Source organism: Capricornis sumatraensis, chromosome 9 (genome assembly GCF_032405125.1).
Source record: "Capricornis sumatraensis isolate serow.1 chromosome 9, serow.2, whole genome shotgun sequence".
Lineage (NCBI taxonomy): Eukaryota > Metazoa > Chordata > Mammalia > Artiodactyla > Bovidae > Capricornis > Capricornis sumatraensis.
Genome location: NC_091077.1, coordinates 49,498,548 through 49,525,143, shown reverse-complemented (window position 1 = coordinate 49,525,143; position 26,596 = coordinate 49,498,548). Strand labels below are relative to the sequence as shown.

Sequence of the window (26,596 nt, the reverse complement as noted above, 5' to 3'; positions counted from 1 at the left end):
ATCCTATGACAGCGGTAGTCAGGCTCCACCCCGTTTTTCACTACTCCCTGTGCACATGCGCTCCAGCCCTCGGCGGGCAGCCAGTTGCGCAAGCGCAACAGACCCCTCCTCTCGCGTAACTGACGCAAGGAGACTGTAATCTGTTCGCAGTTTATCCCGTGTGACCTTGAGTCCTTCCTGCTTCCGAGGACCGGGGTTGTCCATAGTTCTGCCTTATACCGCTCTTAGACCTCCCGTCTCTCATGAAGCCCTGACCTTCTGCCGCAGGCGCAGAAGGACATACTGTTCCCAACTATCAGGCTTCGAAGCGTATTAGCCATAGGCCCTGCCTCCGGGCGCGGCATACCAGGTATTCTCTGATCAGGCAGCACGGGCGGCGCCCCAGACGATGAGCGGGCTTCCAGGCCTCAGCGGTCAACCCCCGCCCCCCACCCCACGTGGTAGGAGGTTTCCAGAATCGCTAGCACCTCTGCGCCGCGCTACCCTCGACCATCCGAGCGCCTCTTTGCTGTCTCGTACTTCCACCGTCTAGCAGCCATGATAAGCGCCAGCCGAGCCGCAGTATCCCGTCTCGTCGGCACCGCAGCCTCCCGGGGCCCCACAGCCGCCCGCCACCAGGTAAGGGACTGCCGGGCCCTCCCTGAGGGGCTCACGGTCTTGGGACTCAGTGCGGCAGGCCGCGCGCGGCCTTCGGGGTCAGAATCCTCCGGGAAAGAGGAGAGATGGAAAATACAGTATTCAGTGTTGCTGATTCAAGGATTAATTCAGGAGTTTGCCTTTCTCTCTTTGCTGAGTCACACTCCTTGGGAGCGTCGAGTTTTATTTCACTGTTACATTTCACCAAGTAGCTGGTAGTCGTTCTGATAGGCTTTTTGATACGGATTACGCAGTTTGGGCCTTGAGGTCGTAGTCTATAGGGAAGGAATAGCTATTATAGTTTTTGTTTTCGCTTACGGGTAGAAGAAGGAGTCTTCTAAAATCCGGAGTGTGCAAGGACCCCGTTACTATGATATGACGAAGGAAGAAAGAGCATCCGAGCAATAAATTAAAAGTCAAGCTCTGATTTTCTCGTTTGCGAACATGTAATAGTGGTTTTCCCAGAATCTTTATCTCCGTTATTTCAGAAAAAAATAAGCAAATCAGGAAAAGGCCATGGAGTGATTGCTCATTATCGTGTAAGAGTAGAAACACATCTTTTGTAATTGTTTCTTTGCGCTCAGGTTGAGTAAAGGACAACTTGCAATAGCCTGAGGTGAGAATGTAACAGAGGTCTTTGATCCTGATCAGAAGCCACTCCTGACATTTTTTTCCCCCCTACTCCACATTCCGCCCCCACCCCAAACTGACTTAAGAAGGTGGCTAATTCTATTCCCCTTAAAGCATTAGCTTGGCAACATCACGGGAAATGGCTCAGATTAAGTTAAATCTATATTTGCAACACACACATGTGTGGATCTTAAGTGGGCATTGCTGTGACAGTGAGATTGAGTAGTTATTTTGTAATGTATTTTTGCTTCTCCAGGGGATGTTTGGCAGTGTTTGAAAAAGACTTTGGTTGTTACAGTCTGGGTAACCGTGCTACTACTAGGTTCTAGTTGTAAAGGTCCAAGTTGTTGCTGAACATCCTGCAGTGAACAGCCCAGCTCCCAACAAAAGTTTTGTTCAAAATCAATAATGCTGAAATTGAGAAACCTTTTGTTAATGTAATTCAGGACAGTTTTACATGTACTTGTTTGTTTGACTTATTTGGAAAATTTATACTTTATTGGACTTGATTGCTGTGTCAGTACCGTTATGCCTGTTATATATAAAATATTTTACAATTTCGATGAACTTTATGCATGGTAGCCACTCAGAATGAAAATCTCAAACGTTCACATATTCTTCAGAAGAATAGTTAAAACAAGCCCAAGTTTTCATATGTAGCTGATGGCTGATGCAATTTTTTTTTTTTAAGGATGGCTGGAATGGCCTTAGTCATGAGGCTTTTAGAATTGTTTCAAGGCGGGACTATGCGTAAGTATAATTTCATTTTCTTTAATAGTATGATGATAAATATTAAGTCCCAGACTAATGGTCTCTAAATTTATTATTTTGTTCAGGAAAAAAAACACTGTTATATTTATTAATAGAGTGTTTATTTCACCACACTAGCAAATAATTGTTTTCTAGCAAACCTTCTTCAAGGTTTACCTTCATATTGTAAAATATGTCTTTTTTACCACCATTTTGGAGACCACTGTTAACTGACCGTAGCATTGTTTTAAATGTCTTACAGATCAGAAGCAATCAAGGGAGCAGTTGTTGGTATTGATTTGGGTACTACCAACTCCTGTGTGGCAGTTATGGAAGGTAAACAAGCAAAGGTGAGCATAATTGGAGGCTCTGGACCATGTAGTGGTAGCTAGTAGACAATTCAGAATTCTGTGTCCTTTGGCTTAGATAAGGGACATTTTAAAGGTTGCGTTTAAATTCTTAAGACTCTCTTGAGGTGCATCTTTGCTTAATTTATGCTGGTAATAATCAAATTGATTTAACTTCCCAGGATTTAAGTGTGTCCTAGTACAGAAATAATAAAATTTTACCTTTTTATAAATCAGTTAAACAAAAGTTAAAGGTGCAGAAACAGTCTAGAAGCAAGTGGAGCTCCAAATAATGCAAAGGCTGGGTCATAAGTAAATAATGTTCTTTATTTCCTGCTGTGGTAGAGGCTCTTCCTCCTGAATCCTACCTGTTCTGTTCTTAAAATCTTTATTCCCACTTGGTTCTCCTCAGTAGTATTTGAAGCACCTGGATCTTTTAATTCCTTTTTTGGCGATTAAAAAAATTTTTTTTCTTTATTGCGGTGGGTCTTCGTTGCTACATGCAGGCTTCTTCTAGTTGGCCGCCACTGGGGGCTACTGTCTTGTTGCAGTGGCTTCTCTTATTGTGTACCAGGATCTCTAGGGTGCTCAGCCATCAGTAGTTGTGGCACACGGGCTTAGTTGCCCCACACCACGTGGAATCTGCCCAGACCAGGGATCCAGCTTGTATCCTCTGCATTGGCAGGTGGATTCTTAACCAGGGGACCACCAGGGGAATCTGCAAATTTTTTTTAATGCCTGAAATTTTTAGCCATCACCAAAACAAAAGTACATTTAATGGTATGACGACAGTAAGAAAGACCTGATTTATATATTCCTGTTTTTTTGGATGTTCTTAGTTGAAAACTGTTTCAATCTCAAATAGTAGTTGCTTACTATATCAATATTTACAGGGCAGAAGAATATCCTCACTAGTACTATTTTTTAATGTTTGCTTTGTGTCTCAAATAATTGATACAAAGACACTGGTGGTGACTGGAGTCTTACTGTCTCTCCTACTTTGGGAGTTTTAGGTGCTAGAGAACGCTGAAGGTGCCAGAACCACCCCTTCAGTTGTAGCCTTTACAGCAGATGGTGAGCGACTTGTTGGCATGCCGGCCAAGCGACAGGCTGTCACCAACCCAAACAACACATTCTATGCTACCAAGCGTCTTATTGGTCGGCGATATGATGACCCAGAAGTTCAGAAAGACATGTGAGTAATATAAGACTTTATTTGCAAAGGCTGTATAGAACAGTCTTCCTAGCAGGATCCCTGGGGACAGGCCCTGCCCCTGCCCAGAGGGTGTCTTCTTCAAAATATTCAATTCTGCCTTCACAGATTAGGACTTTGCTATGTGTGACATGATATATGAAGATTTGGCTAGTCGTATCTGGACCATGTAAATTGGTGTTAAACACGAGACAGATAATGACATAGGCTCCATCTTGTGCTGATCAGATAGTTCGATATGTTTTCCAGGTTTATCCTTGCTGTCACATGTTATCAGTATTTTGTTTTTATGGCCAAATAATACTGCATTCCACACATAATTTAATGTTTATTTGTTGATGACATTTCGGTTGTTCCACTTTTTGGCTGTTAATGAGTAATGCTACCATAAACATTTGTAGGTTTGTGTGTGGAGGTACGTTTTCATTTCTCTTGGGTAGACATCTAGTAATGAAGTTTCCGGGTCGTATGTATCTCTGTGTTATCCAAAGCAGCTGCATAACTTTTTGGTGAGAAGAATGTTCAGGTTTCATCAGGATGTTTTTACATGTTAATATTTACTTTCTAAAGGATTTCATTAAGTGAATTCCTAAAGTTCTCATTTGTTGGCATGGATCTTGTGGGGTGGAAGATGGGCTTTAATGGTGTATGGTAACTTCATGGTAGATTGTGCTGACATGTTTTCTCAAATATTTGTGTCTTTCAGTAAAAATGTTCCTTTTAAAATTGTCCGTGCCTCTAATGGCGATGCCTGGGTTGAAGCCCATGGAAAACTCTATTCCCCAAGTCAGATTGGAGCATTTGTGTTGATGAAGATGAAAGAGACTGCAGGTGAGAAAGCTTAGTTCATATCTGGGAAAATTCAGAAAACTGCATGATTACTCTGAGATCACTGGCTTCCGTATCTCATTGACCTTTGAATAAGTTTGCAGTGGCTTTTGCACAGAATACCTAGAGAAGGCAAAACTTCATTACTCTTTCTATACAAATTGAATTTCTCTTCCAAGTTTTCCTAATGGTGGTTTGCATGTTTCTTTTTCCCAGAAGGGAAACCAAAAGACTACATGTTAAGTTTTTGTGTCTGTTAGGTAAAACTTATAACTTCCTGTTAGAGAAACAGTGGCTCTTTTAAGTCTAGGTCATTGTAGTTGGTGAGCCTTCACTAATGTGTTAAAGGTGAGATCTTGTGTGTTTTAAATCAGAGTGTTTTTCAATAAGATCTCTACATGTTAGGTCATATGCTAAAAAACTAATGGGTACTGTTTGTGAAGAGGATGACATGAGTTGTCAGGCTACATTATTAATTGTAGCTTATTTTATCTGATAGGATTCTCATGGTTGATTTTCACTGATTTCTTTTCCAGAAAATTACTTGGGGCATACAGCAAAAAATGCTGTGATCACAGTCCCAGCTTATTTCAATGACTCTCAGAGACAGGTGAGTTCAATTAGCATTTTTAGTCACGAAATAAATGGTACTTGGGACATAAGGGTGAAAAATGCTTTTTTTCTTTTTCTATAGGCTACTAAGGATGCTGGCCAGATATCTGGACTAAATGTGCTTCGGGTAATTAATGAACCCACAGCTGCTGCTCTGGCTTACGGTCTGGACAAATCAGAAGACAAAATGTAAGTTTGTGTAATTAATTTCCACTTAGATGTGTGAGACTAAGTTCGTAGAATCTTGAAATCTATCCTCAGTCGTCATCTTGATTCAGTGTTGCACCTTAGACTAAAAATGTACTGCCTTGACCTTTTCCCCAGGTTTCTATGGTCTGTGTTTTTCATTCATTTCAGGACTATTCCTTTGATTACTTTTTCTCTTTTCTTTCTTTTCTTTTTAAAAGTACTGGCTATGGTTATTTGGCAACCCACTCCAGTACTCTTGCCTGGAGAATCCCATGGAGGGAGGAGCCTGGTAGGCTACAGTCCATGGGGTTGCAAAGAGTCGTACACGACCGAGCGACTTCACTTTCACGGTTATTTTACTCCCTTGGTATGCCTGTTGGCAAGTATTCATCCAGAAGTTTAGCATTTCATTTTAACTCTTATGTGTTTTACATGTTGCTATAAGGACCATATGTTAAGACATATGATGCTTAGACAGTCATCAACTTTCATAATTATACCTGGGTGGGGGTAAATAACCAGATTTATGTTAGTTTGGTGACTGAACTCTACCTGTGATGAATTTTGTTCTTGAAGTCTTTCTTTTTTCTTTCTAGCATTGCTGTATATGATTTAGGTGGTGGAACTTTTGATATTTCCATACTGGAAATTCAGAAAGGAGTATTTGAGGTGAAATCCACCAATGGAGACACTTTCTTAGGTGGTGAAGACTTTGACCAGGCCTTGCTGCGTCACATTGTGAAGGAGTTCAAGAGAGAGGTTAGTTACCAGTGTGGTTAATATGTAGACATTGAAATATTGAGAATTTCTTTGGACTGCAGTTTGCTTTATGATTTTTCCTCCCGTTAATAGATTGTTGCATAGTCCACTGAAATTGCATTTCAGTTTCATGGGTGCTCTGAACTGTCCGGGTTATTATAACTTCAGATTGTGAACAGACAACAATGAACAGGGTACAGTACCTGGTGTATAATAGTACTGCGGCATTTTATATAGGAAACCTGAATGTCTTTGGGTTGGGGTATCCATGTTTTTGGAGAGAAGTGCTAGAACCAATCCTCACAGATACTGCTGGACAACTATGTAGGTTCCCTCCACTATCTGAAAATGTCTTCCTTTGAGACCTATGATAAGCTGAAATGTTGTGAAGCAAAGAGGCAATTACCTTAGGGCACATTTTACTAACGGATGCACAAAACAAAATGTTCATATGCTCCCAGATAGTTCAAAGCTATGGTGGCTTGATGCTCAGATACGTGCAGTTGGTGGGCAAGGAGCTTGGGGTGCACACTGCCTCTATAATGGCTTGCTGCAAAGCAAATGCCGAATATTAGTTGTCGTTTTTGCCTATTTTGTAAATGTGAAAATCCTTTTCAGATTTCATTCGGTTGGCAAAAACCGGTGTTAATATAGATCTTTTATAAAAGTGAGGTGTGGTTTAAAGCAAGCTTTGGAAAAGTGGGAGAATAACTGTATTGGAAAAGGAATTTTGAGAATTCCTTTTTTGAACTCGAATCCTACAGCTGGAAAGAAGTGAGAACAGTTCATCCCTTTAACTCCAGACATAATATATCTTTTTCAGACTAGGTCTTTTTCCTGTAGGTTTTTAAAGGCAATAATTAATTTTTGCTTGTTTATAAAGGTATGGCTTTATTTTGTCTTGTCTACACCTTACCACTGTGATGTAAGTAGTATTCATTTTCTCATTTACACTAGTTATATTATGTCTTTGTTAGACGGGGGTTGATTTGACCAAAGACAACATGGCGCTTCAGAGAGTTCGGGAAGCTGCTGAGAAGGCCAAGTGTGAACTCTCTTCATCTGTGCAGGTGAGACATGGACAAATTCCAGCAGCCTTGATGGATCTTTTTAGCTGGAGTTTACTTGAATAGCATATTTAATTGGCATGATATTAGTGAGATTTTTTTTTTTTTTTAACCATTTTCTGGTTGGTGGTAGAAAAACTTTTCCATTAACAGAATCATTGTGTTTTTAATGAGTAAGCTGAAATTTGTTACGCACCAAATCAGGTTATGTTACAGGAGCCAAATAATGGTTTAATTGAGAGCTGAATGACATTGAATATACTTATTTGTGTTAAAGATAGTATTTTTAAAATCTAGACTGTACCATTATGCTAAGTCACTTCAGTCTTATCCGACTTTTCGGATTTTTTGTGACCCTGTGGGCCATAGCCTGCCAGGCTTCTATGTCCACAAGATTCTCCATGCAAGAATATTGGAGTGGGTCACCATTTCCTCCTCCAGGGGATCTTCCTGACCCAGGAATCAAACCCAAGTCTCTTATGTCTCCTGCATTGGCAGGTGGATTCTTTACCACCTGTACCACCTGGGAAAATCTAGACTGAACAGTGTGCAAAATTAGAATTACTATCCTGGAAATACCAGGAGACTCTCAGAGCTACTTCTGTTTTTATTTCAGACACCTTTTTTATGTAAGTCTCTAATTGTTTTATTTGGATCACCAGTCTAGACAGTGAGTTAATGAAATGTGGCTGAAGGCTGGGGAATATGTACCTGTGCAAGTTTGCCTCCGTGGGCAAACACTTTACCATCTGAGCCACCAGGGAAAGGTTGACATTAATTAAACATTATATCAATAAATGTCAGAAGTAATGTAGAGGTTAACAGTTACTCTGTAGATAGACTGGTGGAGATTAAGTTTCTATTTCATTATTTGCTATATGACTTTGGATGAATTACTAATGTTTATTTTCTTGTCAATAAAATGAGGATAATTAGCACTCCATTTCCCCTTAGAGTTGTGAGGATTTGTAAATTAATAGGTATAACATGCTTAGGACAATGTGTAAGAAGTAGCAAGTGGTACTGTAAAAGTATATGTTAATTATATTTTCAAAAAAAGGCAAACTTAGACTAATAATAGAGGAACTTGACAGATATTTGACATAATTAGAGCTCCTGCAAGGTGAGTTGATCAGGAAAACATAAAGTGCCAGATAAGTATGAGGTGGTGGGGTAAGACCTTAGAAAGGGTCAATGTGGCTGAAGTACAGACTAGAGGGGCAGGAGGAGCATAGAAGATAAGTCTAGAGGCTTTACAGATTGGAGGATTTGGTGTCTTTCCTCAGATAATGACTACAAATCACTGAAAAATTTTGAGATGGGGCAGTGACATGGTCAGGTTTGGGAAAAGCACCCTGAGGTGGAGTGGAAAATGCGGGGGAGCTGTGGCAGCCTGAGTGGGTGTGAAAAAATGTAGGGGGCTGTTAAAACTACACCAGGTGGTGAGAGAGGAAAGGACTTGGGCCAGGAAGTCCCAAAATACAATTTTTAAGAATTCCATTTCTCAGTTGCACTAGGTGAATGTCAGCTTTTCAGCCATGTGTGACTAGTGGCTGCTGGATTGAGAAGCACAGGTAGCATTTCCATTGCCACAGAAAGTTCTGTTGGATTGCATTAACTTAGATAATTTTTTTTCTGATTCGGTTTAACATTGTGCAAAGAGGAAATTGTTATTGGTGTTCTTAAAACTATATCCAGTATCACTGTTTTTACAGAAGGTGTATTAATTCTTACTAAGCCTTTAGCTGTCCAGGGTACTCTCCTGAAGAAAAGTGGTTAAGGATTTGCTCCCCTCAGTCTTTATTGCTTTTTGGGCTTGCTTTGATGTGAAATTGGAGGTGCAGCATAAATTTAACTCTCTTCTGGGAGTTCACCCTGAGACACCTCTTTCTGCATGTTTAATAGTGAGTTTTGTTAGTCTAAATATTCTTAATCCATGCCTTATTAGGATTTTACATTTACTGATACTATATGTTACACAGTGTGACTGTAGCAGTGTTTGCTGCTCTCTGTGACTATCATAGCAGTAGTCAGTCCTTTAGGCATTTTTGTTGTAGCTTTTTTAACCATCTTAGACTTGTAAAGCCCTGGTTTGGTGACAGATTATTTGGTTCAGAGCATACATGTGACTTTTTTCTTAAAGTACACTGAATTTTTTAAAAAAACTTGGTAAAAACAAAGTAGTGTGATTTCTTAATGCATGTTTTGATGGCAGGACAATTCTTCACCTTCTGAATGGGTTTTTTTTTCTGCTTCTCTATTCCATCCTTCATTATCATTAGTAGGTTTGTAGTGTTATTTCTGAGAAGATAAGAGGTTAAATCTTTAAGAGTCTGTCTTTGGTAGCTGTTCGTTTAAAGTGTGTCTGATCCTCCCTGTGATTTTTGAAATATTTTCTAGTGTGTAGTCTTTAATTGAAGTAATAGAGACTTCACAACTGGTCTTCCTGCTTCCCTTGCAGACTGACATCAATTTGCCATACCTTACAATGGATGCTTCTGGACCCAAGCATTTGAATATGAAGCTGACCCGGGCTCAGTTTGAAGGGATTGTTACTGATCTAATCAGAAGGACCATTGCCCCATGCCAAAAAGCCATGCAAGATGCGGAAGTCAGCAAGAGTGACATAGGAGAAGTGATTCTGGTTGGTGGCATGACTAGGATGCCCAAGGTAAGTACCCATGGAATTCTTGGCATGGAGAGCAGAGAGGGCCAACATATGATTTCTTAGGACACAGCATATGCACACCATATGGCTTATGTTGTATAGGGACATGTGTACGTGACCTTTCTACCACCTTGGCCTGAAAGGGGTATGAATTTGTGTACACGCTAGAGTTCTAGTCTTAAAGAGTATTTTTAAAAAGGATTAGAAGTGGGGGAATGTCTTTGGAGTACTAGCAAGGAGGACCCTGAACTTCAGTTTTATAGAATTTTTCAGAATGAAACAGTATGAGGTCCAAGACACCTAAACATACAGGTTAACTACCTAGCTTCTATAGGCAGTTTTGGATATGTGTTTTGCAGTATAGTGTTTGCGTTTCTAATACCATCTTCAACAGAGATTTGTGCAGTGGTGCATTGTATCAACCCATCATTCTGATAAGACAGGTGTGTGGAAAACTAATGACTGAGCACAGAACATATTGAAGGTATAATTCTTTATAGCTTCAATAGAATGATCTTGGGCTTTGATTTTCTTAATTTTTTCTTTTTAGTACTTATGCTTAAGTAAATAATGCAAACAATAAACTGGGGGTGAAAGAGAGAGGCTTTGAATCAGGCAGATATCTTTATTAACAAGTTACCTCAGATGTTATATCCTTATTCTCAGATGTTATGTTCAAATAGAACTTTTTCCTAGCATTAGTAAAAAACATACCTCACATCAGCACCGGTATTGAATTACTGAATTACTACTGCTGCTTTTATGCTGAGTTTTAGTTGATACATATAAGAGGACTTGGACAATATCGATTTAAGTCCCCTTGCCTTCCGGCTTCTATTCCTAGTGTGTTGCTTGGGAAATCAGATGACAAAATTTAGGCAAATTGTTTCCAAATTTAAAAAGGCTATAAGTGAGATATTCTGAGTAAAGTATGTGTTACCAGATAATATACTTAACTGTTTACTAAGAACTCAACTGCAAAATGATGATTTGTGTAAACATTCTTAGATCTGAAGCAACCTATCCCGGATCTGGTGGGGTCTGTGGATACATACGCTTCACTCATTCTCAGGCAACTGCCCTGAGTAGCAGTGACAAGGTTCTTTTTTCTTGGCACTCAGGTTCAGCAGACTGTGCAGGATCTCTTTGGCCGAGCCCCAAGTAAAGCTGTCAACCCTGACGAGGCTGTGGCCATAGGGGCTGCCATTCAGGGAGGTGTGCTGGCTGGTGATGTAACAGATGTGCTGCTGCTGGACGTCACTCCCCTGTCTCTGGGTATTGAGACCCTGGGAGGTGTCTTCACCAAGCTTATTAACAGGAACACCACTATTCCAACCAAGAAGAGCCAGGTACAAGCCACCCCCTCCTTACTTTCTCACAGATGCTGGATTCTGTGGGGGATGTGATTGGAGCCACTTCTGTGAGCTCTTTCTAGAACACTTTTTTTTTTGTTTTGCAGTTCACACTAGTTGAATGTGGGTGGGTGGTAAGAATCTTGTCATTTATTCTCTTATATTCCTGGAGTTCTCTTTACCTGTAAGGAGTGTTGGTGATTTTAGGGAAGTCATGAAGTGTCTTCCTTCACAGGACAATAATGTGCCAGAAGGAGCCTCATTATTTGAAAATTCCTACTTTATTCTCAGAGGCAGTAAATAAAATGTTTAGGGGAGTGTGCTTCTCTTCCCAGTAAATGATAGTTCTGAGATACCAAGCCAAGGGTTATTTGGACAGTGGGTCTTAGATTTAGAATTACTTTCTAACTTTCTGAGTTTTGATGTTTTTATGAAAGAACTATGACTGTTGCTATGCTTGCAGTGATATATTGGCACAACATCATTCTGAAGAGAAGTGATGATTTCCTGTGACTGTGAACATAACTGTCCTTTCTCTGACCCATTTCTCTGGATGAGCATGTTTCAACATCTCACTTTTTATAGCTCCTTCTCTCGAGGCCTTATGTGCTAGCGCTGCATCTTTGTACAGTGCGTTTGCTTAGCTGAAACAATAGCTATTGTATGCCCTTCTGCTGTGCTAATCCTACTCCTGTTCTCTGTAAAGACATGGGCCTTTGTTCTGAACATAGTGTACATTAGGATTCTTCCAATGCTGGGATGTGAATTTCTTCCTTTGGTTAGCAGTTTGTAATCAGGCTGCCAACCCAGCAAGTTTCCTTCTTTTCCCTAGGTGTTTTCTACAGCTGCTGATGGACAGACTCAAGTGGAGATTAAAGTGTGTCAGGGTGAGAGAGAGATGGCTGGAGACAACAAACTTCTTGGACAGTTTACTTTGGTAGGTATTAGGAATCCTGAATTTCATGCTCATGATCATTCTTTTTATGATGAAGTTACACTATTCTGACTCCTATATCATCAACTGCTGACACAGTTTTTGTTATTTTTGTGTAGTATTCAAGTGAATGCTGCAGCCAGATAACCAGAGCTTCAGTTTTTACTTGAAAGCCTTGCCTTGCTTTTTGTGCCTGGGAACTAAGTCAAGAAGTTTATAAGCTTCAGGGAAATGTTCATAAACAGTGATTAGAAGAAATTTCTCATTACTACTTTTAAAGACATTTGATACTGTTGCTGGTTTTCTGGCCACACTGCACGGCATGTGGGATCTTAGTTCCCTGACCAGGGATTTAGCCTGTGTCCCCTGCAGTGGAAGCAGAGTCTTAACCAGTGAACTGCTAGGGAAATCACTTGTTACTAGCTTCTAGTCAGCATTGCTTATTGTTTCTTACTGACATGAGCAACAGAGAACTTTGCTCTCACTGCTCTTAGGTACATAAAGCCATTACAGTTACTTGCTGCAGCCAGCCTTCACTGGTATGAGTCTTGTTTATTTCAGGCAGCAATGAAAATACTACTCTAACCTACAAACTCCTGTTTTTGTACATTTAAAGTGTAAGTTTCACTTGTTTCTCCCAGAAAACAGGTAACTTATTCCCCAGAAGATTATATAGGTTTTGGAGATAGAGCACTGGGCCTGTTGGTGAGAGGAGCTTACTCTGGTATTCATTTATTCTAGATTGGAATTCCCCCAGCCCCTCGTGGAGTCCCTCAGATTGAAGTTACATTTGACATTGATGCCAATGGGATTGTACATGTTTCTGCCAAAGATAAGGGTACAGGACGCGAGCAGCAGAGTAAGTTCTCTTATTTATTAGATTGTAAGAGTGAGGTAAGGGCTTCCCTAGTGGCTCAGTGGTAAAGAATCCATCTGCAATGCAGGAGATGTGGGTTTGATCCCTGGGTCAGGAAGATCCCCTGGAGAAGGAAATGGCAACCCAGTCCAGTGTGCTTGCCTGGGAAATCCCATGGACAGAAGAGCCTGGTGGGCTACAGTCCATGGAATCACAAAAGTCAGACTCGACTTAGTGACTAAAATAAAAAGGGGTGAGGTAAAGAGACTTTGAAGTTCCTCTCTGTTAGGAACTACACTCTATAGACTTTTCGTGTGTATCTTCCCCCTCAGCCTCAGGGGAGGATGGTGAGTTCTTGCCCTCATTCTCTTTAGTTATCAGTGTCTCGTTATCAGGTATGGTGTTTATTTCCCAAAACAAACAAGCACTGAGCCTCTGGATTGCTTAAGTTTTTGGTAGGTAGGGCAGTTAGTTGATCTTTGTATATTAGACCCTTGGTTTCCCTCTGCTTATTATAGGCCAGTAGGCTATTCCTCTTCTCCGTAATTCATATCAATATTAGCTACTCTGAACAGGAGGATTCTTTTTCTTAATACAGTAGAGAAAGAAGCATATGAAGCATATCATTTTCCTGGGAAATAATGCATTTCCTTCTTTTCATTATAGTTGTGATTCAGTCTTCTGGTGGATTAAGCAAAGATGATATTGAAAATATGGTTAAAAATGCAGAGAAGTATGCTGAGGAAGACCGGCGAAAGAAGGTGATTACTTCACTCATAACTTATGTGAAGTGCCTTTCTTATTTATTCTCATATAAAAATTGTCATAGAATCCAGCTAAAATCTCTTAAAGACATGTCAGACCACAGTGATTTCTCCCTCTTAACTGTTTATACTCTTTAACTGTGTGTAGCCATTAGCAGATTGATTGGTAAGTCTTCGTTCATACTGCATTTTAAAATTTCTCTTAGGAACGAGTTGAAGCAGTTAATATGGCTGAAGGAATCATCCATGACACAGAGACCAAGATGGAAGAATTCAAGGACCAACTGCCTGCTGATGAAGTAAGTCCTCTTTTAAAACAGCTCAATAAGTTTGGGGTGTATTGTCACTAATGTCAGTGACAGTCATTTTTCTCTGGATCTTGACAGCAATTTCTTTTTAAAAGTGTCTCTCTAAATATTCTGCTATATGTTCTGGGCTAAGAAAACCAGAAAAAGTGAGGGTCTGGCTTTGTTTTGGTTTTAAGTGCAACAAGCTAAAAGAAGAGATCTCCAAAATGAGGGAGCTCCTTGCTCGGAAAGACAGTGAAACGGGCGAAAACATAAGGCAGGCGGCATCTTCCCTTCAGCAAGCATCGTTGAAGCTTTTCGAAATGGCATACAAAAAGGTATTTTGCTCCTAACTCAGTGTAACTGCTCTTGATCACTTTCACTGATGACTGCTACACAGCCAGTTATGGAACTGAGAGTATTGGACTTGGAAGTAAACTTCCTGGTCTTCTTGAATACTTTGGGAGGGAGAGGTAGTGAACCCAAAGGGAAGAAATCACTAAAACTGGGAGAGTGGAACATGTAGGATATAGCTCCTTCAGTTTTAGAGAATCAGAGAACAAACTGTCACCCTTAACATTAAACGAGTGACTCAAATGCTTTCTTACAGATGGCATCAGAGCGAGAAGGTTCTGGAAGCTCTGGCACTGGGGAGCAAAAGGACAATCAAAAGGAGGAGAAACAGTAACAGCAGTAAACTTTGGAGTTGAAAGGACAACATGCTTGGGAGTGAAGGGATTTCCTGAGCTGAAACGGGCAAACTTCAGTCTTCTACTGTGTTTTTGCAGTATTCTATATATAATTTCCTGAATATGTAAATTTAGTGACCATTAGCTAATGATCATTTCATGAGTGACAAGTCCAGCAGTACAAAATTCACAGTATTCTGTCCCTAGCCTGTCATTCTTTTTCATTTCAGGTGCATGTAAAGCTGGAAAGATGACTTATTGATCATTCTAAAGATGTAACATTGTTTTTGTGTTGAAGTAGCCATATTTTCAAGGGGTGAAATCTCACACAGTGAAGACAGTTGGGTCTGGAATGAAACCATAAGGTGATGAGATCCTTCTAGTGATCTGAGTACTGCTGTACCAGCCTGTGTGTATGTGGAATTCATCAACTGAGGCCTTGCAAAGCAAGCCAGCTGTGCCATGTTGGGAGGAAGGGCAGGGAACGCTAGATCAACAGAAAACTGAGCTAATTATTTGTTAGATCCAGCTTTTAAAACACAAGTCGCCCAGATTTTCTGAAGGCATACTTTCCTAGCTACGCTTTGGCCTTATGTCTGGCACCTGTGTCCTTGATGACTGTTCTTTTTGATCCATTCTGGACTTTTTTTAAAAAAATAAATAGGAAAACCATCTTGATCTTTTTGTCTGAGGACCTGAAATTTAGCTTCAGAAATATATGACATGAATTACATTTCCCAGTTCCCTAACCTGTATGGGATTTCCTAACACTAGCCAGTTTCAATTTCTAACAAACTGAAAACTTGAGAAGACTGATACGATAATCATTATGAGCAAAGACGAGTCTGATTCAGGAGTTTCTCTCTAGCCCGTCTGAGGTTTGGAGTGTTGAATGTTAGATCTTTAACATGAAAATAGGCCTCATACTTTTCAGGCTGCTTTCTGCTCTAAATAAAGACTTCAGACTTGGCTCACGATAATGAAACATTCAGTCCTAAGGTGAGATTTCAGTGGCTTATACATCAGAAACCAGGTAATTTCTATAGTTCTGCTTTTTTACCCTCAGCAAGTTGTCATGTCCTACTTTTTAAAATGTAGTTCTAAATATCACATGCTACCAACTTAAGATCCAGGAAGGTGACTACATCTGTAACTCAAGTTTTAGGAATTAATTTATTTTTAAAAATTAAGGAGACTTTAACACCCTTTTAAAAGCTTCTTGAGGTTGCTATGAGAATAGGCTCAAGTTTTCAGCCACATGAACACTTAATGGGAAACTTGGGGGACGTGCAGTATTTCTTTATGAACTCAAACTGCCGTATTTATGATGGTGGTTCAGTTACCCACTAGTAAAGCTAACATCAGCACAAGCAGCCTTGAAAGGCAAAAAGAAATTTAAATTCAGATACAGTCTTCATCTTGTGGCAACACATGCATTAAAGGTCCCGAAAGGAAAACTGGGATTATTCCAAGTAGTCTTCCCCACTTAAAATGCACCCCTGCTATACAACAGAACAACACATGTGGTCGGACCCCTTCTCCTATACTTTGACCTTGCTCAGAATGTCTTCTATATTTCCAATTGACTCCTCCCCTCACTTTTTTAAGTAAGGCTTTGAAATTGTCATAAATAGCCTTCAAGTCCCTGTCATTTCCTGTCCTTATCCACAGCAATTACCACCACCTAATTTGTCTTTCCTCCATTGCTATGAGTTTTTTTGGTCCTCCAAATCCCTGCTTTTAAATACTAACTGCTAAGGTAGTGGTATTACATGGTGGGGCCTCTGGGAGGTAGATCATTCTCGGTTCCAGATGCCCAGAGGGCCCTGACCTGATCATGCTGGCACCCTGATCTCTGACTTCTAGCCTTAATTTTGAGAAATAAATTCTGTTTATAAGCTACACAGTCTATTATTTTATTCTGGCAGCCTGAATGAACTAAGGCCCACCCTTTTTTTTGCAAATTTCAAGAAGCCAGAAACTGTTCACTGTTACTTCCCAACATTAGAACAATGCCTGTCACTTCAGCACTCAAATCTCGTCAAAACAATCTCTCCCACTGTCCAAAACTTGTGGGTTGTTTGCTTTCTCCGTTTGAGAGAAAAGCCTTACTTTTAAAGTTTACATATAAATTATACTCCATCTGTCAAGAGTTCTAGGGGTAACAAACCACACCCAGAAACTAAAATTTAATTGGTGAAAGATCAGAAAGTCTTATTTAGAAAAGGAATTCAAGGAGAAATTAATAATGTTTATAGAACTAAAAGTGTGGCCTGAGGTACTCCTAGGCCAGCAAAGGGGGAGTAAGAATGACCAGAATAAATCTGAAACCCCTTACACTTTCTAAGTATTAAGTACAATTCTGTTGCTGACTTGAACAAAATTTACCCAAGTTTTTTCTTAACTTTTAATTAAACCTATTAGGAAATCTAGAAGAATGCTGTCATGAACACATAAAAACAGCATTCACATGGATTCAGTTAGCATTTTGCCACATTTGTACTTTTTAACAGTGCTCGCTCTCTACATGTTTTCTGAAGATCATGACATTGCAACCTACATAGCACACTTAAGAGCAAAACATTCTCCCTACAGCTGATAATCAGGAAATTTAGCAATGATGAATAGTTGCTTTGCCTTTTTGTCTTTTCACGATGTTGATTTTGTTGTTTTGAAGGGTATAGGCCATTTGTTTTACAGAAGAGCCCTTTGGATTCACCTGGTGATTTCCTCTTGCTCAGTCATGTACACATTATCGGTAGGAATACTTTGTCTTTATCAGTGTGCCTCAGTTACCAGGGAGAACAATATAACGTCTGTGCTTTGTTCCACATTTCTTCACCATTAAGTTACCGTTAATAAGTAATTTGTAAGGGTGGCTTAATTTTAAGCATAACATTTATACTAGAGATTCTGTAGCAAGAAGGAGCAGTAAAGAAAAAAGTTCTTGGCAGATGGTACATGAGAAGACTGGGCGTGAAAACAAAATTTGAAAATAAACTGCTTCAAACACCCTTCAGTATTTCAGATACCACTGCGACTCCATACTCCAGTCCTAAGGCTGTTTTGTAAGGCTACGTCGTCTTCACTTTCCTCTGGTATCAGAAGAACAATGCAATGAGTGAAAGCCCTGGATACAGGAACTACAAAGCAACCTATATTATTCAATCAATCAGTGAAGCAGACAATGTAGCAGTTACAGAAAGAAACACTGAAACAGCCATTTAAGTAGGTCAAAACCAGTCAAGTACCAATCTCATATGGTTAAACCTAATTACAGTGTACCACCATCAATCCCATTTCTGCTGCATTAGGGTAGGAAACTCAATTTTCACACTAGAGAGAATACTGCAACTGAACCAACCTTTAATAATTACAAGTTTCAACTCACAGGAGATCTCAGGAAACAGGAAATGTTCCACTTAAACCATAAGCTCCTAAACAGGTTCTTGTAGCCCCTGACCCAAAAGGTAGATATTTGGGGCAATGGCTGGGAAATGGAGAGTCCACATGAGTTGACTTGAGGGACCCAGAAACCACTGATATAGAATGCAAGATTGCAAATACTATTTTTTTCTGGGGAAATGGGCAGCTGCTCTTGATTTCTCGAAGAATGATTTCTTGAAGGAATCTGTGACCAAAAAGGGGTTAAAAACCATAAATTTTTCCTAAATGGGAAATCAATCTACCTTACTAGTCTAATTGCTGAATTCAAGCCATAGCCCTTGATCCATGTCCCCCTTGCCTTTAGCCATCTGTCTTGCCTTTCCATTTCTTAGGTATCCCTGATCTACCCTCTTTCATGAAGCCTTCCCCATTCAGCCCACACTGGCTGTTTCACTCAAATTCTTACACTCTATTTTTCAAATTTTTAATGTTCAGTTCAGGAACTTAGAGCTTTTAATATTTTCTATCTTCCCCTGGATTATTTTGAAGCAAATTCCAGAAATCATAATTTTAACATTTCAGTATGTACCTCCAAAAGGATTATTCTATAAAATTAACAATATCATGATCACATCAAAAAATTAATCCCTTAATAGCAAAAGTGTGAATGTTCAAATTTTCCCAATAGTTTCATAACTTTTTTTTTGGCTGCACCACAGTGCATGCAAGATCTTAATTTTCTGACAAGGGATTGAACCTGTGCCCCCTGCAGTGGAAGCACAGTCTTAACCACTGGACCACCAGGGAAGTTCCGTTACTTTTCCAACTGTTAACGAGTCAGGAGCCAGTAAAGCCCACACCTTGTGTTGGTTGATACGTCCCATAAGTCTCTTCTGAACTATAGGTTTCCCTGCTTCTTTTTTCTCCACTCTGTAATGTATTTGTCCTGCAACCTCTGACATCCTACGTTTCACTGATTGCATTCCTGTGATGTCATCAACATGTTCATCCCCTATGGATCTGATTCAGGCTAAGCTTTTTGACAAGATTGAGTGGTATGTACTTTCATCAGAGGGTATACAACTCTGGTTGGCGCTTTTGTGATGTCAGCAGCCACTGATGATCATTATATTACCTAGTTCTCTAATTTCATTAAAGGTATACTATGCTATTTTTTCTTCATTTTCTATATGGAATACCTCTACAGTGAGACACTTCCCCTCATATCAAGTAACTAGTTAACCTGAAGTACATTTCTGATGAGAAAGAACTGGTTTTTAAGGTGAGTTAGTTTTGTAGTATTAATCAAAGGTGAGACCAGTGAAATTTCTTGGGTGTCTTTGTGAACGCATTCGTTTTAACTTGCTTAATATGCTTCAAGGGGCTTCCCAGCTGGCTGAGTGGGTAAAGAATCAAGCCTGCAATGCAGGAGACCCAGGAGAGGAGGGCTCGATCCTTGAGTCAGGAAGATCCCTTGGAGGAAAGCATGGCAACCCACTCCAGTACTCTGGCCTGGAGAATTGCATGCATAGAGCCACCTTGTGGGTGGTCCATGGGGTCACAAAGAGTTGGACATGACTGAAGTGAAGGAGCACACAAGGACACATGCATGCATTGCGCTTTATACTGGCTTAATTTTAACAAGACCTCATTGGTAAAGGACAGTGTCTTCAATAAACACTGCTAGGAAAACTGGACAACCACAAACAAATGAATGAAAATGGATCACTATATTACACCACATACAAAAATTAAATAACTCAAAGTGAGTTAAAGACCTGAATGTAAGACCCAAAACCAAACACTTAGAGACAGTGAGCTCCTTGACATCAATTTTGGACTTACTGGATTTGACACCAAAAACAAAAATAAACAAGGGGGGAGTACACCAAACTAAAAAGCTGCTTCTGCACAGCAAAGGAAACCATTAACAAAATGAAAAAGCAACCCACTGAATCAGAGAAAATATCTGCAAATCATGTATCTGATAAGTTAGTCCCCAAAATACATTAACACAAACCAATAGCAAAAAATCCAAGCAAAAATGGGCAGAAGACATGAATAGACATTTTTTCATAGACACACAGATGGGCAAAAGGTACATGAAAAGGTGCTAATCATCACTAATTATCAGGGAAATATAAATCAAAACCACAATGAGGTATCACCTCACACCTTAGAATGGCTATTGTCAAAAGACAAATAACAAGTGTTGGCATAACAGAAAGAACACCAATACAGTATGCTAATGCATATATTTGGAATTTATAAAGATGGTAACGATAACTCTGTATGCAAGACAGCAAAAGAGACACAGATGTATAGAACAGTCTTTTGGACTCTGTGGGAGAGGGCGAGGGTGGGATGATTTGGGAGAATGGCATTGAAACATGTATATTATCATATGTGAAACGAATCACCAGTCCAGGTTCGATGCATGATACAGGATGCTTGGGGCTGGTGCACTGGGATGACCCAGAGGGATGGGATGGGGAGAGAGGTGGAAGGGGGGTTCAGGATGGGGAACACATGTACACCTGTGGTGGATTCATGTCAATGTATTGCAAAACCAATACAATATTGCAAAGTAATTAGCCTCCAATTAAATAAATTTATACTTTAAAAAATTAAAGGTAGAACTACTGTAGGATCTAGAAATTCTGCTTCTGGGTATTTATCCAAAGAACAAACATTTTTTAAAGATGTATGCACCCAGATATTCACAGCAGCTTTATTTATAGTAGCCAAGATATGTATTCATTGATGAATGAATGGATAAAAATAATGTGGTGTATATATACAATGGAATACTATTCAGCCATAAATAATGAATTCTTGCTATCTATGATAACTTGAGGGCATTATGCTAAATGAAATGTCAGAAAAGACAAATAATGTATGATCTCACTTATGCTCATGTTCATAGAGAACACATAGGTGGTTGCCAGGGGTAAGGTTAGGGGTAGGGTGGGAGTGATAAGGAGTGTTATTTTATATAACTTCTAGTTATAAAAGAAATCAGGATTCCCTGGTGGTCTAGTGGTTAATAATGTGCCTTGCAATGCAGGAAACACAGGTTCAATCCCTGGACCTGGAAGATTTCATATGCCACACAGCCACTAAACCTATGTGCCACAACTACTGAGCCAGTGCTCTGGAGCCCTTAACCGCAACTACTGAGGCCCATGCACACTAAAGCCTGTGCGCTGCAACAAAAGAAGCCACCACAGTAAGAAACCTGTACATTGGAACTAGAGAAAGACAGTGCACAGCAATGAAGACCCAGCAAAGCCAAACCAAATTTTTTAAAAATTAAAAAATAAAATAAGTCAGTCTTGGGGATGTACCGTATAGTATGGTGATTGTAATTATATTGTTGTTTAGTTGCTAAGTAGTGCCTGACTCTTTGCGATCCTGTGGACTGTGGCCTGCTGAGCTCCTCTGTCACGGAATTTTCCAGGCAAGAATATTGGAGTGGGTTGCCATTTCCTTCTCCAAGGGATGTTCCTGACCCAGGGTACGAACCCACGTCTCCTGCATTGGCAGGTGGAGTCTTTACATCTGAGCCATCAGGGAATCCCTGTAATTAATTATACTCTATTACAACAGACTGGTTCCAAAGGAAAGGAGTACGTCAAGGCTGTATTTTGTCACCCTGCTTATTTAACTTATATGCAGAGTACATCATGAGAAATGCTGGGCTGGAAGAAGCACAAGCTGGAGTCAAGAATGCCAGGAGAAATATCAATAACCTCAGATATGCAGATGACACCACCCTTATGGTGTGTCAGAAAGTGAAGAACTAAAGAGTCTCTTGATAAAAGTGAAAGAAGAGAGTGAAAAAGTTGGCTTCAAACTCAACATTCAGAAAACTATGATCGTGGCATCTGGTCCCATCACTTCATGGCAAATAGATGGGGAAACAATGGAAACAGTGACAGACTGTACTTTGGGGGGCTCCAAAACCACTGCAGATGGTGACTGCAGCCATGAAATTAAAAGATGCTTGCTCCTTGGAAGAAAAGTTATGACCAACCTGGACAGCATATTAAAAAGCAGAGACATTACTTTGCTAACAAAGGTCTGTTTAGTCAAAGCTATGGTTTTTCCAGTAGTCATGTATGGGTGTGAGGGTTGGACTATAAAGCTGAGCACTGAAGAATTGATGCTTTTGAACTGTGGTGTTGGAGAAGACTCCTGAGAGTCCCTTGGACAGCAAGGAGATCCAACCAGTCTATCCTAAAGGAAATCAGTCCTGAATATTCATTGGGGGGACTGATGTTGAAGCTGAAACTCCAATACTTTGGCCACCTGATGCAAAGAACTGACTCATTTTAAAACACCTTGATGCTGGGAAAGATTGAAAGTGGGAGGAGAAGGGGATGACAGAGGATGAGATGGTTGGATGGCATCACCAACTCAATGGACAGGAGTTTGACTAGGCTCCGGGAGTTGGTGATGGACAGGGAAGCCTGGTGTGCTACAGTCCACGGGGTCACAACATGAGTCAGACATGACTGAGCAACAGAACTGAACATATTGATTATTTGAAAGTTGCTAGGAGAGTAAATCTTAAGTTTTCTCAACAAAAAGAAAAAAATTATTTTATTATGTGTGGTGATGGATTTTAGCTAGACTTACTGTGATCTTTTTACAATATATAAAAATATTGAATCAGGTTGTACATCTGAAACTAATATGTCAATTGTACCTCAATAAAAAAATGTCTATCTAGATATTAAAAGTACTCATAAAAAAAAAGACCCCAGTAGTCTTTATTCCTTTGCTTTCTAAATGATATGGCAAAGTGCTTCAGATTCAATTTGTTCTTTTCTGCCTCAGTCCTATAGTTACCTCTCCTCTTACACTATTGCCTATTTATTTAGCATTCTTGTATCATTTTTCCCCTGACCACCACCATAAATTTAAGCATTGCACTACATCTAAAAATGTTTAGTACTCACCCCAGCACTCTGCTATACAGAAAACTAGTATGTGATTAATATTTATGGAATTGGACTAAAAGATTAGCCTCTGTCTAGCAATTCTACAAGGATCTCTACGGAGTCAAAACAGGCAGCACTGGAAATGTTAAGCAATTACTTACCTCCTCCTCAGGTGATTCAATGGCACTGACTCAATCTCACTCTGCTAATTATTCTTTCATGTTATGGGAAGACCTACAACAGCTAGTGAGTACTCCCTAAAACAATTCTAAGAAAGAGAAAAAATTTTTTCTAGAGCTCAAAGAATGAGAAAAAGAGTTCTCTATACATATTATTAAAGTTAGAAATCATTCTAAGGTAAAGCAATTAATGGTCAATATCTGATTAACGTAACAATCTTGAATTAGTGTAAAGATGTTTTGTTATCTACTGAGGAAACTCCTGTCATTCCTTAGTTGTAGTTCCTCTTCCCACTGAAAGGTTATGTTTCAACACTAGGGGTCCACAGGGGAGGAAATGATACCTTACACTGGCCCATTTCAAGTCACTTTCACACACATCTGCACTCCATAGTTAAGCCACTGTGCCTTATGTCAATTTACAAAAAATCTCATGTCTTTTGTATTATACCATATAGTTTAGGTCTTCTCCAGTGACTTTTACTTACTGTAAGACTTTTTTTAATTTGAGAATGGAATCTACAGAATCGCATTCCTCAAATGCACTATGCTTAAGCACACCAAGAATTGAGGGCAGACTACACATTCCTTTATGGATCTCTACTTCATAACTTGTAAGCACTTTAGAGATGGTCTAATCCAGAGAATTTTCTATTTTTTATTCTTCTAGGCACAGAAACACTTTTTCTTTTTAAAGAAAATACTACCTGTAACTCTTGCATGGATGGATGGGTGGATGAAGCAGGGAAAACATATACTAAGATACCTAGGGGAAAAAAATCATTCATTCTACTAATACAGTTAAGGTTATAAATATTCAGGATTTTACACTGCAACTCTGAAAATCTGTAACAATTATAAACACATCAGCCATGCAAGTCGGGGGAAATATACCACAAATCTATTTTATTGGCCCCCTCTTTCCATCAGAAGGAAAGAATCCCTAAGAACTGTACTTGGATCTGTTCTTAGTTTCTTGAACTTATTTGCTGATGAAGCAAGTACTGTCACAGATCCTCAATAGAAAGAGTACAGAAAATAGTGGAAGAGGACAGAACAAATTAGCAGAAACTACAAAGAGAACTAAAATTCACTGGTGACACATGCTTCCTGTAAATGGTATTAGGAGCTTCACACAAATTATTCAAGATAATAATACTCCCAACAAAACAGATGGAATTTCCATTTTAAACAAACTGAGACTCTTCAAGCTTTAAGAAGTTGACTTGCTCAAGGCAAGGAGAGTCAAGGCTCAGCCCTAAGACTTCCTAGCTCCAGACTTCTCTTTAACAAACCCACTGACTTCTAGAAGAGTCATAGGTTTGCCTGAGCAAACCTTTCCTGAACCATCCCTTCCTTACCTTTTCCACCTTTGCTACTCCTAAACTGGCCTTTACACTGGCAACCAATTCTCATTCTCTACCTAAAAGCACTTTAGTCTCAAGTTGCTACAGGTGTTTTCAACATCAAAATCCATCTTTTTCTTTTCCCCTGAATCTGCACCTAGTTAGTAGGAATGTCACCTATACCCCATATTTAAAATTACTACCTAATGTTAGATCTGGCGGTGGGGTGGGGGGGGGGGAGTTCCGAGGTCATCAAAAACATCTTTCATTTTCCAGAGGACAACCCATGCCTAGAGAGGGTATATATTCTGGATTTTGAAGAAAAATCTTTATCACTGATATTACAGGAGGGTCTCCTGGACAATGAATGGTCAGACTCCTCCTTGCCAAAGGAAAGAGCATCTCTGTCCCTCTCAAATCTCGTCTACTAGAGATCCATGTCAGCTTGTCTCTAATGCTCTATTTCCAACTCTTAAGTACAGAGATAGTGAATCTGCAGCAACTCAGCAAAAAGCTTTTAGGGCTACAGTTAAACTGCCTGGATTTAAAATATTCAAAGAAATAAGCTGCAGGATTACTGAGCCACACAAAAGAATGAAATAATGCCATCTGCAGCTACATGGATGGACCTAGAGATTGTCATACTGAGTGAAGTCAGAGAAAGACAAATATCATGGTATCACTTATATGTGGAAATCTAAAAAAAGAAAAAGGTACAAATGAACCTATTTACAAAGCAGAAATGCAGTTACAGGTGTAAAAACAAACTTACGGTTGCTAAGGGGAAAGGAGAGGGGAGGGATAAATTGGGAGATTGGGATGGAGATACATACACTGCTGTATATATAGAATGGAGTTTCTCAGGTGGCTCAGTGGTAAAGAATCCCTGTCAATGCAGGAGCTGAAAGAGACATGGGTTCAATCCCTGGGTCGGGAAGATCCCCTGGAGGAGGAAATGGCAACCCCCTCCAGTATTTTTCCAGAATAATCTCATGGACAAAGGAGCCTAGTGGGCTATAGTCCATGGGGTCGCAAAGAGGTAAGACACAATTGAGCACCTATATAAAATAGGTGACTAATAAGAACCTGCTGTATAGTGTAGGGAACTCTACTCGATACTCTGTAATAACCTATATGGGAACAGAATCTTAAAAGGAGTGGATTAATGTATGTGTGTAACTGATTTGCTTTGCTGTATAGCAGAAACTAAACACAACGCTGTAAATCAACTATACTCCAATAAACATTAATTTTAAAAAATGAGCAATTCTATCTGGGATGTCACCATGTTTGCTGCTGCTGCTGCTAAGTCACTTCAGTCGTGTCCGACTCTGTGCGACCCCATAGACGGCAGCCCAGCAGGTTCCCCCGTCCCTGGGATTCTCCAGGCAAAGAACACTGGAGTGGGTTGCCATTTCCTTCTCCAATGCATGAAAGTGAAAAGTGAAAGTGAAGTCGCTCAGTCGTGTCCGACCCTCAGTGACTCCATGGACTGAGGAGCCTTTCAGGCTCCTCAGTCCATGGGATTTTCCAGGCAAGAGTACTGGAGTGGAGTGCCATTGCCTTCTCCGTCACCATGCTTACCTCAGCATAAAACAGAAAACCAAGCCTGTGAGCTAGTCTAGAACACCTGTAAAGCCATCACACATGGGCCTAAAACACTATAAACATAAAAATGAGCAAGAAAAGAAAATCAAGGCAAACTAGTATGAAAACAAGGAATTGGGGTAAAGAGAATGAAGTAAGGAAAATGGAGGGACACAGCAGACACCCAGTCAGTAAAGTAGTATTTATGACTATTTAAGAAGGGCCACTACCAAGCACAGTCAATGGCACACAGTAGAAGTACAATAACTATTATATTATGAGTGAACATATGGTAAAAATTACAAAATGGAAGCGATTCCATTCTGGGAATTCATTTGCTGGGGGAGAGACTTGCCCTGAGTCAATGTTCTCACTCTCAGCCAACTTCCTTCCACTTTTCGTTGCATGAGTTTCCCAATCTACTAAATGGGAGTAAAAACCCCATTTCCAAGGTGTGGATAAAATCGAGATAACCAGCGAAAAGGATTCAAAGCTCACACAAATGCAACCACCTGAGCACCCACCGCTGGCATGTTTCATAAACAATCTCGGATTTAGTAAGCAGAAGAA

At 39.9% G+C, this 26,596-nt stretch overlaps 1 protein-coding gene and 1 non-coding gene across 2 annotated transcripts; both read left to right on the top strand.

Annotated features, from left to right (window-relative positions):
• Window positions 1-462: 462 nt before the first annotated feature.
• Window positions 463-18,892, top strand: HSPA9 (heat shock protein family A (Hsp70) member 9). The gene is made up of 17 exons (XM_068979314.1): window positions 463-618; window positions 1,958-2,016; window positions 2,279-2,366; window positions 3,377-3,558; window positions 4,283-4,407; window positions 4,941-5,014; window positions 5,099-5,205; window positions 5,802-5,964; window positions 6,942-7,034; window positions 9,493-9,702; window positions 10,821-11,048; window positions 11,884-11,988; window positions 12,727-12,844; window positions 13,508-13,602; window positions 13,812-13,904; window positions 14,090-14,230; window positions 14,503-18,892. Exons 1-17 carry the CDS (start codon window positions 538-540, stop codon window positions 14,578-14,580), a joined length of 2,040 nt encoding a protein of 679 aa, XP_068835415.1. The 5' UTR covers window positions 463-537; the 3' UTR covers window positions 14,581-18,892.
• On the top strand, window positions 10,100-10,170 carry LOC138086702 (small nucleolar RNA SNORD63). Its single transcript, XR_011145411.1, has one exon. It is a non-coding gene; the product is annotated as a small nucleolar RNA SNORD63 (small nucleolar RNA).
• Window positions 18,893-26,596: the final 7,704 nt, after the last annotated feature.

Coding starts and splice junctions, on each gene's coding strand:
- HSPA9 (XM_068979314.1), top strand. CDS start 538: ATGATAAGCGCCAGCCGAGCCGCAGTATCCCGTCTCGTCGGCACCGCA. Junction 7,035..9,492: donor AACTCTCTTCATCTGTGCAG/GTGAGACATGGA, acceptor CTTCCCTTGCAG/ACTGACATCAATTTGCCATA. Junction 11,049..11,883: donor TTCCAACCAAGAAGAGCCAG/GTACAAGCCACC, acceptor TCTTTTCCCTAG/GTGTTTTCTACAGCTGCTGA.